Here is a 15,689-nt window from a genome sequence, read left to right as displayed (position 1 = left end):
TTCACATGACTTGATAGTGGCAGAGCTGAGATTAGAACTCCAAATTTGAAACTCCATATGCTTTTTTCCTTAACAGGTTAGGGATGAAATATTTGTAATTGGCAGGCACTCAAATGATTTGTATTAAATATTTTTTTTGAAAATGATAAACCTGATTTTCCTCCTCTCAGATTTCTCCCACTTAGTTTTCCATCTAGCTCGAAGCTCTCCCAAATTCAGTTATTAAAAAGGAAACCAACTTTGACTCAGGTGCTCACCCCCTTACCTAATGTGCAAGCAGTGTGTATAACACCCTTTGGCCACCAGAGGGAACTGAAGGCTGCTACTCAGAGTAAAAGTTCTCGTTTCTGTACCCAAGTTCTGATGGGGGTAGCCTGAGAATCTTCCTGAGAATATGGGGAGGCGGAGTTGGAGGCAGGAAATGGAGGCGGGGCTTCGGCTCACACACCTGTGGCCCCCACCTGCTCATGGCCCAGGGCAGCTGAGGGAAGTTACCTCACCTTTGTTGAACATCTCAGCCTCAGAGAGGCAGGTCCGCCAGAGCCAGAGCTGACAAACCCCTGCATCAGCACCAGCACCACCACGCGGCATTTATAACAACGATGAAAATGGGGGTTTGAGGCCAAGCCAAAAAGATGCGGACTCACCCTGAGGAGATGTGACTGAAGCTTATAATTATAAATACGGCAGATTAGGTGATATGAGCTTACTTACCAATTCCCAGAGTATCAGAAAGAGGAAGCACCCCTGAAGAGAGCTTTGTAGGAGGAACAAAGGGAAATGCCACTTACATGGAGTGAGGGGTCAGCAAGGGCAAGACATTTGTGAAACCACTGCCTCCAAGCCTGATGACTTAGGCTTCCATGAGTTCAAATTCGTGCATGGTGCTAACACATATATGCTGAATCTAAAAAAAAAAAAAAAGGTTCTGAAGAACCTAGGGGCAGGACAGGAATAAAGACGCAGACGTAGAGAATGGACTTGAGGACACGGGGAGGGGGAAGGGTAAGCTGGGACGAAGTGAGACAGTGGCATGGACATATATACACTACCAAATGTAAAATAGATAGCTAGTGGGAAGCAGCCGCATAGCACAGGGAGATCAGCTCGGTGCTTTGTGACAGCCTAGAGGGGTGGGATGGGGAGGGTGGGAGGGAGGGAGACGCAAGAGGGAGGGGATATGGGGATATATGTATACCTATAGCTGATTCACTTTGTTATACAGCAGAAACGAATACGACATTGTAAAGCAATTATACTCCAATAAAGATGTTAAAAAACAAACAAATTCGTGCATGGAATCCTGATAATCCCTGAGTGTCTCTGTCTGAGAGACTCCTGGGCCAGAAGTAGTTTATAAGGTGTTAAATTTGGGGGCTTCTATCTGTCCCACTGGGACCCTTCCTGCTCTTCGGTGCGGATATTGAAGTAAACGCATACGTGGAAAACGCAGCATTTCCTCTCAGATGCCAGGTAGTCATATCCAAAGGTATTGAAGGAAGGCGTACGGGTGAAGAGACTGGTCCTTTCCTAGTAGTATGACTTAGACAACTGCTCAATTTCTCTAAGCCTCCGTTTTTCCATCCGTCAAACAAAACAAATCCCATTTAGGACGATTTCCCAATCCTGACAGCGGCAGGGCGGAACGATAAGAAGGTGAATCAACAGTTGGGTCCCAGCAGGCTGAGGAGCAGGCCTAGGGACACGCCCCCCCGCCCACCACTCCCGTACTCCGATTGGTTCTCTTCGGAGGGGCGGGACTGGCTTGCCCGCGGTGGGCGGGGCCGGTAGTGCTGGTCGAGGCCCGTAACGCTGGGCTAGCCTTGGGCCTCCTAGGTCATAGGGCTCCGGACTCTTTAAGGGGTCACCGCCATGGCCGGGTGTGCCCGCGGGTCCGCGCGTGCAGTTCTCGCCTTCCTGCTGGCGCCTGCACTGGTGGCCCTACTGGTGGCGCCGGCGCGGGGCCGGGGTGGCCGGGGCCACGGGGACTGGGGCGCCGCCGAGCTGCTGCCGCCCCGCGAGAACGCGGCGCTGGTGGCTCGCTTCGTGACGAACGTCTGCGACTGGGGCGCGCTGGCCACCATCTCCACTCAGGAGGGGGTGCGCGGCCGCCCCTTCGCCGACGTCTTATCGCTCAGCGACGGGCCCCCGGCCAAGGGCAGCGGCGTGCCCTACTTCTACCTGAGCCCGATGCAGCAGTCGGTGGGCAACCTGAAGGTGAGCGTGCGGGGCCGTGTGGCTCCGCGGGCCGGAGCGCGAGCCTTTTGACTATAGCTTGAATTCTGCTTGCGAAGGAGAGCCAGCCTCGTAGAGTTAAGAATTTGAACCCAGCCCAAACCCCTGTCTCTTCTCTCCCGCGCTGGCCGGGCTGACATTGCAGCTTTCCAGTTGTTGGGCAACTAAATACCAGGAATTTCACACACGCCCTCGCCACCGCGCCATTCACTTGGGGCGAATTCTTTACCAGCACCTGGAGGACTTCTCAGCCCTGAGTCGTCTTGGGGCACGGTGTCTCATTAACTGGGCTCTAATTATTAAAAGTTTTACCGGGTGTAGAGGCTGTTGGGTAGTTTAGCACTTTGTGTAAGTGGCTTCGGGATTTCTCTTTGACACCAATTCTTTTGAGCTAAGGATTTTCCCTTCAGCAGCATGAAGCGAACAGACAACCTCGTGAATGATTATTGCAGTTTTTAGGCCTCGTGTGCACATGAGCTTCCCTAACACAGGTCATAGAGTGGTGGCCCATGAGCTGATCAGGCCCACAGACTGGTTTTCTTTGGCCCACGCAGAGTTCTGTTTTGTTTTTAATAAATCTGAATTAATTATCAACATTCAAAAATGGAGATTGCAACTAAACGTCTAAATTTCTAACTTCTTGAAACATTGGAAGCTCTGTGGCACTGGGGGCCTGCATTCTTTGAGCAGAACCAGAAGCAGCTGCCTCCTTAGCCAAGACACATACACCCGCATTCACCATTTGCTTATTCCCAGCCCACTCCGCTCCACTCCCTTAGACATTTGCTCAGAGCAAGCTCATTCCACTCCCACCAGTGCTGTTCAAACTTGGCTGCAAATACAGTCACCTGGGAAGACTTTTAAAAAGGCAATTCCAAGACCTTTTACTAAAAACACATTTTATAAAAAACAAAACAAAACACCCCAAATCCCTCCCTGATGCTTCTAATATTGGGGGAGGGCAGTGAGAACCACTGCTATACATGAATATATTTAAACTTTTGCTGATACTATCTTCCTCATTTTAGGAAATGTGGAAACTCAAACTCAGAGGTGCAGAGACTCACTTGTGACTAGTCAGCTAATGGCTGTCAGGTGGAACTTGAGCTCAGGTCTTTGACATCTCTAGAAAAAGACAGTGGTGAGGCACTTGCCCAGGATTTCAGATTCGTGATTGCAGTGAAAAGGCATGGCCACATCAGAATTAGTCTGACTCTGATGCCATCAATTAACCAGTCAAAGCTGGTTTCTGCTCTCTACTTTTCCCCTCCTTCTGACCTCTGTCTTCTTCCTGTCTGCTCTTGTGTACCCTACCCACCAGATTTACATGAACAAAATACCACTCAGCATTGCCGTCTGCCCAGAAAGCTCTAACAACATCTGGCTGCCTAGAGCTGCATAGGATTCACCTGGGTGTTTGTTAAAAATGCAGATACCTGGGCTGAGAATGGAGCCCAGAAATCAGCATTTTAACAAGCTCTCCAGGTAAGTGGTTCTTGGAAAGCCCTGACAGATGCCAGCCTATAAAATACAATCTTGGCTCCTTAGCTTGGAGGTGAACCACCCTTACTACCCCCAGCCCCTGACCTCCCTACACCTTGTCCCCGACCCCCTTCCCTCAGAAAACCTTTCTTTCAAGCAAATTGGGTTTTCACTGCTCCCAGTTGTGTCTTACAGTTTCCCAGTTCTGTGTTTTTGCAGTTACCATTCCCTTTACCTTTAATACGTCTTCCCACTTTTGTGCTGATTTGACTATCTTATAAGGCTTTCTAGTGTTTCCATATCACTCCAGGCTGTGCTGACATCTTCTTACTCTGAACTTCAAATACACTTAACTGTACCATTCACTTGGCAATTAGTTATGTGCTGCTTTTTGACCTCTTCTGTGTCTTTGTGCTGCATTTTAAAAATTTTATTTACGTCTGACTTTTCAACCAGATTATAAACTTACAGAGAAGGGAAAGACCTTATCTGAGTCTCCCCCTCCCCTATTTTTGGTCTCCTATAGTGCCTTACCTAATAGTTTGTCGACAGCAAACTATTTGTCGACAGCAAACAGTTTGGCCTAATGATTCCAAAGAGATCTCTTTATGACTCACTGTTTTGATGGGTCACTGTGAGATGGCACAATTCCCCACACAAGACACTTGGGGTTCAAAACACTAAATACAGCATGTGAATTTTACTGTAATCTGTCAACAGTGCCTTTTATGAAGCTGATTTCTGAATAAGAAAGAGTTAGAAATTTTGCTTGCTTCACATTTTTAATCTAAGAATTCTCTTATTGCTAGAACAGGAATGAGCAGGTTCTCCAATTTTGAAATCACATGACAGTTTCTGCTAGCACAAGATAACCAAGAAGCATGATTCAGCTACTTTCTTGCTTAAATTGTACAATTAGCTAGTTGAGCCACTGTGGTATTTTTATGCACTAGTTTCACATTAGTCTAATCCTTTAGTTCTTTCAGTGAAGACTAGAGATCAACCTTGTATTTGGGTGGTACTGTAATTATAATTCCTCTGGTGAATATGGGACAAATTAAGAGTTTAAGAGAAAAAAAGCGGTAAAATAATTCTTACCAAGTCAATTAATTTTAAATATGAAACAACCTCCAACACACCTTTTTTGGAGAGAGGGTGAAGATCAGTCTCTATCCAAGTAGTAATTTTCCCAAGTGGAAGGCGGTATTTTCCAATTCATTTTTTCATGGAAGAATGGTCAAGCTCTGGGGACGGTATGCAACTTGTGAAATTGATTACCTCTCCAGAGACAGTATTTCACATGAGAGGTCTTCATTTTCTCTCTACAGGAGAATCCATATGCTACGCTGACCATGTCTTTGGCAGAGACTAGTTTCTGCAGGAAATATGGATTTGATCCCCAAAGTCCCCTCTGTGCTCACATAATACTATCAGGAACTGTTATCAAGGTAAATCGTTATCCCACAAGAACAGATACTTGTTTTAGAAGAGCATCATATTATTAACAATGAAGGAAGAGATATCTTAGAATAAAATAAAATTGATTTGTGGTTGAGATACAGAATTAGAATATATTCTAGTATGTAATTTCATGAAAGCTAACGGTTTTAATCAGTTGCTTTCACATAGGTGTTCAATAAGATATTTATGAAGAAAATGAACTATCTTTTGAAGCCGAACAGATATAACAGCTATTAAGCGCGTATATGAGGAACACCTGCTCAGCCAAAGTTTATACTCCTGACCATGTTGTACGTTGTACAATATTTCCCACGTTTGGGTTCCTTGTCTCCATATTTTAACAGTGGCTTAGAGCAGAGAGTGGATTTAGTAGGTTAAAAGGGGGAGTACCCATTATTAAATACTAGAAATGAATTTAGACAGTTTGGGGTGAGTGCTAGAGGGAAGAGGTTAAATAAAATCGTGGGAAGGGCAAAGGGCGGGGGGTCATGGGAACTGATCTGATCGCCAAGCAGCAGACCACCTTCTTGACCTTGTCAATCATGAATACCTCATATAAGTTTTATCTGTGGTCTCAAAATTCTATGTGGATGCATCTCTAGAGTTGAGTGTCCTTCACTGGCAAGAGAAAGGGGCAGCAGATACTCTTGAGTTCCATTGCGCTTCTTCTAAAGACTTTTATCCTTTGTGTACACTCATCTACGTGTTTAACATGTGCATGTAATGGGATAAAAGTGCTAATGTTACATAGCATAACCACCAGTAGCATTTTATTATAGCATTTTGTGCCAATTACTCTGATAGCTCAAAATTGCTATTTAGCAGTGAAAATTGGTACTCATGATGGTTTCCCACTTTATTATGGTATGTGTTATCACCAACATTTGAAATCTCCATTGTTCTCTGCATTTCTTCAAATTTCCTTTACTTCCTCTTGATTCCTTAAGATCAGAATTTATAGTAGATTTTAAATGTTCTCAGCATGAGGGAAAAAAAAAGAAAAAGAAAAAAGATGAGAAAAAAATTGTGTCTATGTGTGGTGATGGATGTTAACTAAACTTGTGATTATTTTGCAATGTATGCACAGATCAAACATTATATTGTACACCTAAAACTAATACAATGTTATATGTCAATTATAGATCGTTAATTTTAAAAATAAAAATTAAAAAATTAGGATTTATAACTAAATAAACTCTTTAGGATTTGTGGAATGCTAGAATCACACATTCTTAACAGCCAAGAAAACAAAATTTCACTGCTATGAGTAGGTTTATTTTACGTATGTCTTTTAGGTGAGTGAAGCAGAAATGGATGTTGCAAGGAATTCATTATTCATTCGACACCCTGAGATGAAAACCTGGCCATCCAGCCATAACTGGTTCTTCGCTAAGTTGAATATAACCAATATCTGGGTCCTGGACTACTTTGGTGGACCAAAAATAGTGACGCCTGAAGAATATTATAATGCCACATTTCAGTAAGTATTTACATGTCTTTCATCTTTCTAATACTACAGCCCTTTTAGAAGGTCCTCAACCTTCTAAAGCAAGGGGGTCTTAACCATTTCATGTACCATGGATCCCTTTGGCAAGCTGGTAAGGCCTACAACTCCCCTAGGAATAATATTTTTTAAATGCATGAAGTACACAGGATTACAAAAGAAATCAACTATATTGAAATACCTTTATAAAAATATTTTATAAAATGCGTGGTGTAGTAATATGTTGGCTTTTTAATGAATACGTTAAATAATAAGGTCTAGCGCGTCCATAACTTTCCTGCACTTTCAGAGTAGTGAGAACTGAATATATTAAGACATCTGCAGCAACTCTACCATGATGTGGGAGTATCTGCAATTTCTATATTTCTGTTGCTGGCCGTCACAGATACACTGTCACCACTGTGGTTTATTGCCTACATTCATCATTGAAAAGAATGATACATTTCAGTTAGAGCTTAATGAAAATGAAAACTTTTTCCATCCCAGTTTTTTCCCATCACAAACCCCCTGAACTCTGTCTACAAACTAGGACACTAGGTGGAGATTCTATTATTTTTTCTTCTTTTTGTCTGCACCCTATGGCTTGAAGGATCTTAATTCCCTGACCAGGGATTGAACCTGGGCCGTGGCATTGAACACGTGGAGCCCTAACCACTGGACTGCCAGGGAATTCCTGAGACCCCATTTTAAGGCTATGCTTCTGGGGCCCTGGGTGGAGACCAGTTCTGACCTGTGATGGCATTTTCTCATAAGAATCAGACCTGGGTGCTTCCAGACCATGAAGGATCCACATCGAGTCCGAGCACGTGACCCCTGTCCCCTCAACCCCGAGTCCTGTGAGCACCTGTGGAGGTGTGTGGTGTATCCCTCCAGGAAGTGGATACTTAGAGGGAAGGAGTCATGGGAGAGAATGAACGAGAAGAACATAACCTGAAGATGGGAAAGGGACAGGAAAGAAGGGTCTGATCAGATTCTTTGAAATTAGGTCAGGGTTCAAATGAAGGAATACAGGGACTTCCCTGGTGGTCCAGAGGTTAGAACTTCGCACTTAGTTCCCCATTTGGGGAACTAAGATCCTGCAAGCTGCAAGGCATGACGAAAAACAAACAAGCAAACAAAACAAAACAACCCCCCGCCGCAAAACAAATGAAGCCATACAAGGGACTGATACTTTTCCCAGGCGACACAGGTCACTGTGGCATGTCTGGCAGCCTCAAGGTCTAGCGGATGGTGATGACAATAACAGTAGCAGTAGCGTTTGTTGAGCATTGCTGGCTGGTGCTGTACTGGCAGCTTTACATGTCTGAACTCACTGAACTCTCACTGCAATCCTATGAGTTAGGTAGTGTTTTTCTTCATTTATGAGATAGAGAGCTGATGCACAGAAAAGAAAGAAACTGGCCTAAAGCCTTACAGCCAGTAAGCAATGGTGCTGGGATGCAAACCCCAGCATTCTAGCTCCACAGCCCTCAACTTGCTTCTAACCAAGATGTTTTGCTGCCCCTCTGGTTACCTTACTGGCAGCTGGCCAGGCTTCAATTCCAGTGTAATTTAAACACTTTCTACTTACAACAGACTGAGTGCTGTTTGTGGAGATTAGGGTGACATGCTAAGCTAGACCTGTAGGTTGCAGTTCAGGTTTGGGTTTAAATTCGCAGTATTCGTTTATTCTGTCTTATTCTATTGTACAACAGTTCTGTGGTGACCTATTGACTTTCCACCATGACTGTAAGTCTCTTCACAGCAAAGCTCAGGTTTTAGTTTTGGTTTTTCTGGACCTAGGACAGTACATGGCACAGAGCGGGTGTTTAATAAATACTGGCTACTTGTCAGGCTGATCCTTTGAGACAAAGATTCTCGACTTCCTTGTTTGAATAAAGAATCTAACAGTCATGGTGTTTATTCTGCTGCCGTGCATGCAGGAGAAGAGACCTGGGCCAGTGATTGTCTCCTGGACATGAAAAGCCATCTTACTTTATAGGAAGACAGAGGTAGCAATTACAACATTATGGCAGGGCAACAAATTATCAAGGAGGAAGGCCAGTAAGAGGCCTGCTCTTTGAGGTTAAAGTTCACTTTTACAGGATATAACAATCTCTGAAGTACAGTTATCTTTGTATAAATAATATGCCCGAGGGCAATGCTTGCTTTAATAACAAAATAAAACTGGGTTTTCCCATAAGTCTCCACGCTGAATAAGTGAGTAAAATAGATAAATTTGAGGTTCCCACTTAATTAACACAGACGAGTGGGCCTTTTCTGCAGCTCAGAGTTAAAAGGGAGCACTCTCTCCTGTCCTTCTGAGAGGAGGACAGAAGACTAGCCCAGGGTGTGATCCATCCTGAGACAGGACTCCAGAATCCTAGGAATGGGCAGTGACTTGAAGGTGACCTTCCTGAACAGCTGCCTCTGACTCCATTTCAGAGTCCAGGAGTGGGTGCCCCACCATCCCACCCACCAGGTTTGCCATCAGAACTGTTCAATAGCCCAAGAGAGTATACAGTAGTCCTTGCCTTGCTGGACTCATATTGAATGGAAGGTTGATGTTCACCCAAAGTATTTGCGCTCATGCTTGAGTAAGCAGTTCTCATAAGTACCAGCAATTGCTTCCTCTCTCTGTTAAGTATGAGCAGCAGGTCTCTGGGCTGCCCACGTGTTCCCTGGCAAAGACAGAGGTAATAAGAGGTCACAGCCTACAAGCCTGCCCGCTCTGCCTTACCTGGAGCTGGATTTCCTGATGGCAGTGGTCGGGGCCGCAACAGGAAAATGGGTCAAGGTCACGTCCCCGGCTGGATGCTGGCTGATTGCCGCTCTTTTGCCCTGATGTTCAGAACCCCTTCTGTTCTCGACTGTTTTTGTCTTTTAAACCTTCAGATATTCTTGAATGAGATGATCACAGCAGCCACAGCTGCTGATGAATGTTTCAGCCCAGCAGCGTTTGCTAAGTGTGTCAGCATCATACTTGGAGAGGAGGAATGATGGCCGAGATGAAGATTCCTAGCTAGGCCTGACCCTAAACCAGAACTCAGGAATCTGCATTTTAGCAAACTCAGATGATTCTTTTTTTAAATTTTTTTAATTTGCAAATCATATATTTGATAAGGGGTTAATATCCAAAATATATAAAGAATTCATACAACTCAATAGCAAATAAAACAAACAATCCAATTACAAATGGGCAGAGGATCCGATCAGACGTTTCTCCAAGAAGACATACATGGCCAGGTACACGAAAAGATGCTCAGCGTCACCGATCATCAGGAAGATGCAAGTCAGAACCTTAATGAGATATCACCTCACATGTGTTAGAATGGCTGTTATCAAAAAGACAAGAAATAACAAGTATTGGTGAGGATGTGGAGAACGGGGAACCCCTATGCACTGTTAATGGGAATGCAAATTGGCGCAGCCACCATGGAAAACAGCATGGAGATTCCTCGAAAACTTAAAAACAGAACTAACATGTTTCCAGCAATTCCATTTCTGGATATTTATCTGAAGAAAATGAAAACCCTAATTTGAAAAGCTGTATGCACCCCATGTTCATTGCAGCATCATTCGCAATAGCCAAGACAGGGAAGCAACCTGTGTCCATTGATGGATGGATAGAAAAAGAAAATGTGATTGCTGTATCTCTCTATGTAGATATAGGAATATTATTCAGCCATATAAAAGAAGGAAATCTTGTCATTTGTAACAAAATGGATGTACTTTGAGTGCATTATGCTAAGTGAAAAAGTCAGACAGAGAAAAATACTGTATTATATGTGGAATCTAAACAACAAATAAGCAAACCAACAAAAAACCAAAGCAAAGCAAACTCATAGGTACAGAGAACAGATTGGTGGCTACCAGAGGCGGGGTGGGGTGGGGTGGGTGAAACAGGTTAAGGAGGTCAAAAGGTACAAACGTCCTGTTATAAAATAAACAAGTCATGGGAATATAGTGTACAGCGTGGTGACTATAGTTTATAATACCATACTGCAGATTTGTCGGTTACTGAGTAAATAGATCTTAAAAGTTCTCATCGCAAGAAAAAAAATTTTGTAACTCTGTGCGATGATGGATGTTAACTAGACTCCCGATGATCATTTCTCAGTGTATACAAACGTGGAATCATTATGTTGTACACCTGAAACTAACATGTTATATGTCAATTATACCTCAATTAGAAAAAGAAGTGATTGTATAAGTGTTCAAAAATATAGATGCAGCGTGGCATTTTTTTCTTTTCCTTTTAAATAAATCCTGTATTTAAATCTAAATCTTTTTTTTTTTTTTTTCTTGGCTGTGCTGGGTCTGTTGCTGTGCGGGCTTTCTGTAGTTGCGGTGAGCGGGGCTACTCTTCATTGCAGTGTGTGGGCTTATTGCAGTGGCTTTTCTTATTGCAGAGCACGGGCTCTAGGCATGTGGGCTTCAGTAGTTGTGGCGCTTGGGCTCAGTAGTTGTGGCTTGCAGTTTCAGTAGTTGTGGCTTGCGGGCTCTAGAGCACAGGCTCAGTAGTTGTGAGCTTTGTTGCGGGCTTTGTTGCTCTGTGGCATGTGGAATCTTCCCAGACCAGGGCTCGAACCCCTGTCCCCTGCATTGGCAGGCAGATTCTGGGCTTCAGTAGTTGTGGCGCTTGGGCTCAGTAGTTGTGGCTTGCAGTTTCAGTAGTTGTGGCTTGCGGGCTCTAGAGCACAGGCTCAGTAGTTGTGAGCTTTGTTGCGGGCTTTGTTGCTCTGTGGCATGTGGAATCTTCCCAGACCAGGGCTCGAACCCCTGTCCCCGGCATTGGCAGGCAGATTCTTAACCACTGTGCCACCAAGGAATCCCTAAACTTTTTTTAAAAAAAAAATATTTATTTATTTATTTATTTGGCTGCGCTGCGTCTTAGTTGTGGCATGTGGGATCTTTAGTTGCTATGTGCACGATCTTTGTTGTAGCATGTGGAAACTTTAGTTGTGGCATGTGGGATCTTTAGTTGTGGCATGCTAACTCTTAGTTGCAGCATGTGGGATCTAGTTCCTTGACTAGGGATAGAATCCGGGCCCCCTGCATTGGGAGCACAGAATCTTAGCCACTGGACCACCAGGAAAGTCCCATGGACTTTAATTTAAAGTATTAGATTTTATACTCCAATAAAGATGTTAAAAAAAAAAGCATTAGATTTTAGATTATGGAACATTCATATAATGAACCATAAAGCAGTCATTGGAAGTGATGTAATTAGACATAGACATGTAAAGATGATCACAATATATTAAGTTTAAAAAGCAAGTTACAAAATTGTATGTGTCATAAATGCCATTTAAAAACATATAGTAAAAATAACATACTCTAGTAATAGAATAAAAGCTCTGGCAAGACACATTAAAACCTTACAGTATATAATTCAACAATAAAAATATAGTTAATTCAATTAAAAAACAGGCAAAGGATTTGACATATGTATGAATATTAGTCAGTCATAAAAAAGAAGGGAATCTTGCCATTTGCTACAACATGGCTGGACCTTGAGGGCATTACGTTAAGTGAAAAAAATCAGACGAAGAAAGACAAGTCCTGTATGATCTCACTTATTTGTGGAATCTAAAAATAGGAATAAAAAATTTGAAAAAACCCCAAGCCCTGAACTCATAGATACAGAGAACAGATTGGTGGTTGCCAGAGGTGGGAGGTGGGTGGGGGTGGGTGAAATGGGTGAAGGGGGTCAAAAAGTACAAACTTCCAGTAATAAAATAAGTCATGAGGATATAATGTACAGAATGGTGACTATAGTTAATAATACTGTGTTGTATGTTTGAAAGTTGCTAAGAGAGTAGATCTTAAAAGTTCTCATCACAAGAAAAAAAACATAACTATGTGCAGTGATAGAAATTAAGTAGCCTGGGGTAATCATTTTACTCTACATACATATTTCAAATCTTTATGCTGTGCACCTGAAACTAATGTTACATGTAAAATAAGCATAATACAAAATATACAGTTAGAAGAAGCAGCAAGAAATATGAAAATCTGAAGGAAGGAGAAATCACTTCAGCATAGTGGGATTAGGGAAGGTTTCATTGGAAGAGTTAGCATATGAGTTGGGCCTTTTAAAGATAGCAATTTGATATGTGTGAAAGGAAGAGACAGTATGCTAGGCAAGGGAATGACATAGAAAAAAAAGAGCAAGGAATTGTGAGATGGGGTCAAAGAATGGTGTTTAGTTTCACTTGGAGGATGGTAGAAGGTAATTTCAGAAGGTAGGTTTGGGCCAGTTTGTAGAAGACGTTGAGTATGAGATTAAAATGCATATATTACTTTGGATTAGAACAGAAGGATGTGTATGCTATTTTATGGTATCAGTGAAATAACCTCACCCACAGCGTTAGTCAGGAGGGTCCAAGTTATGTCTCTTACGTTGTTAAGAGATGACGTTTAAATTTCAGTGGCTTAAGAAAACAAAAGTCAAAGGTTTATTTTTATTTATGCAAATTCTGCCATGGATTTGGGCAATTCTCCAGGACAGTTATCCTCTGTGTGTTGGTTGGCTCCGCAGTCTGGTCTCTGTGGACCCTGTGGAACCTCCATGTTAACACAGGCTTCCACAATGGCTGTTGCAAGAAAAAAGTTCTGAAAGCTTACCCATCTGGAACTAAGTTACTTTGTTCTAGAAGCCACACACGCACTGCTTCTGCTTACAGCTCATTGGCCAGACTAGTACCGTGGCCCTTCCTAATGCATGTGGGGCCTGGGAAGTACGGTCTCTGTGTGTCTGGAAATGGAGAGGACATGGATACTGAGGAGGCCTAGTAATGTCCACCACACCCAGACTGGCAGAAAATCACTGTGATTCAGAACAAGATTGTATTTGCAAACAAAATAGAGATACGTAAGATTTCTAATACTCTATTAACAGAAATTTCCCCATCTGTTGCATTTACAACTTTCAAATGAAGGAAATATTGTTTACGGTTTATCCACCCACAACACATAATGAGAGGAAGATAGCTACTTATTTCTGTAGTCTGCCTGTTATTATCTCTAGGGCAGCATAAATTGGTGTATGTTGTATGGGGCATAAGCTCTGCCAACACACAGCTGACACCTCACTTGGCTTCAGCTGCAAGCTGCAGTCTAGCCATTATAGACCACATCTTCCAAAGGATGCCTCCTCATCAGAATGTGATGAGAGAGAAAGCCATGCTTAAGGAAAGAAGAACACTGATGTAATGTGTATACACACAGTCGCCTGTATGTGGTGTGAACATGTTACATGATCTACATAAATGGAAGATATTTTGAGAATGGAATGTAGAGGTAGTATGGCTTAGTCAAAAGTGCCTGAGCTTTGGAGTCAGAGATCAATAAGCTACAGTCCTAACTGTTCTGCCCTGCAAACCGGTTCATCTATACCATTTTCCTAGGTTCCACATACATGCGTTAATATACGATATTTGTTTTTCTCTTTCTGACTTACTTCACTCTGTATGACAGTCTTTAGATCCATCCATGTCTCAACAAATGACTCAATCTCGTTCCTTTTTGTGGCTGAGTAATATTCCATTTTATATATGTACCACATCTTCTTTATCCATTCCTCTGTCAATGGGCATTTAGGTTGCTTCCATGACCTGGCCATTGCAAATAGTGCTGCAATGAACATAGCGTGCATGTGTCCTTTTGAATTATGGTTTTCTCTGGGTATATGCCCAGTAGTGGGATTGCTGGGTCATATGGTAATTCTATTTCTAGTCTTTTAAGGAACATCCACACTGTTCTCCACAGTGGCCGCACCAATCCACATTCCCACCAACAGTGCAAGAGGGCTCCCTTCTCTCCACACCCTCTCCAGCACCCGTTGTTTGTGGATTTGCTGATGATGCCCATTCCAAGTGGTGTGAGGTGATACCTCATTGTAGCCTTGTTCTGCATTTCTGTAATAACCAGTGATGTTAAGCAACCCTTCATGTGCTTCTCGGCCATCTCTATGTCTTCTTTGGAGAAATGTCCACCCAGGTCCCCTGCCCATTTCTGGATTGGGTTGCCTGCTTCTTTCCAAGTGAGCTGCATGAGCTGTTTATATATTTTGGAGATTAATCCTTTGTCCGTTCATTCATTTGCAAATATTTTCTCCCATTCTGAGGGTTGTCTTTTCGTCTTGTTTATGGTTTCCCTTGCTATGCAAAAGCATTGAAGTTTCATTAGGTCCCATTTGTTTATTTTTGTTTTTATTCCCATTACTCTAGGAGGTGGATCAAAAAGGATCTTGCTGTGATTTATGTCAAAGAGTGTTCTTCCAATGTTTTCCTATAAGAGTTTTATACTGTCCGGTCTTAATTTAGGTCTCGAATCCATTTTGAGTTTATTTTTGTGTATGGTGTTAGGGAGTGTTCTGATTTCATTCTTTTCCATGTAGCTGTCCAGTTTTCCCAGCACCACTTATTGAAGAGATGGTCTTTTCTCCATTGTATATCTTTGCCTCCTTTGTCATAAATTAGTTGACCATAAGTGCATGGGTTTATCTCTGGGCTTTCTGTGTTGTTCCATTGATCTATGTTTCTGTTTTTGTGCCAGTACCATATTGTCTTGATCACAGTAGCTTTGTAGTATAGTCTGAAGTCAGGGAGTCTGATTCCTCCAGCTCCATTTTTCTCCCTCAAGACTGCTTTAGCTATTCAGGGTCCTTTTGATCATTATGTAGTGTCCTTCCGTGTCTCTTGTAACAGTCTACTTTATCTGTATCCTTGTCTCAGTCTACTTTATCTGATATGAGTATAGCTTCTCCAGGTTTCTTTTGATTTCCATTTGCATGGAATATCTTTTTCCATCCCCTCACTTTCAGTCTGTATGTGTCCCTAGGTCTGAGGTAGGTCTCTTGTAGACAGCATATATATGGGTCTTGTTTTTGTATCCATTCAGCAAGCATGTGTCTTTTGGTTGGAGCATTTAATCCATTCACATTTAAGGTAATTATCGATATGTATGTTCCTGTGACCATTTTCTTAATTGTTTTTGTAGGTCCTTTTCTTCTCGTGTGTTT

General features: G+C 42.6%; 1 protein-coding gene across 2 annotated transcripts in view; it reads left to right on the top strand.

The window, feature by feature from the left end:
• The first annotated feature begins 1,790 nt into the window (after window positions 1–1,790).
• The window catches only part of CREG1 (cellular repressor of E1A stimulated genes 1), a 15,826-nt gene continuing 1,927 nt past the window's right edge, over window positions 1,791–15,689 (top strand). The window contains exons 1-3 of one of the 2 annotated variants that reach the window (XM_024742447.1): window positions 1,791–2,217; window positions 5,046–5,165; window positions 6,474–6,662. In XM_024742447.1, coding sequence (XP_024598215.1) covers window positions 1,873–2,217; window positions 5,046–5,165; window positions 6,474–6,662 — 654 coding nt within the window. In that variant the 5' untranslated portion in view covers window positions 1,791–1,872. Of the gene's footprint in view, window positions 2,218–5,045; window positions 5,166–6,473; window positions 6,663–15,689 lie in introns of those variants that run through there. The other variant, XM_024742446.1, reaches the window with a different exon arrangement.

This window comes from Neophocaena asiaeorientalis, unplaced genomic scaffold (assembly GCF_003031525.2).
Source record: "Neophocaena asiaeorientalis asiaeorientalis breed wild unplaced genomic scaffold, Neophocaena_asiaeorientalis_V1.1 scaffold99, whole genome shotgun sequence".
NCBI classification, from domain to species: domain Eukaryota; kingdom Metazoa; phylum Chordata; class Mammalia; order Artiodactyla; family Phocoenidae; genus Neophocaena; species Neophocaena asiaeorientalis.
This window is presented reverse-complemented; position numbering and strand designations above follow the sequence as displayed.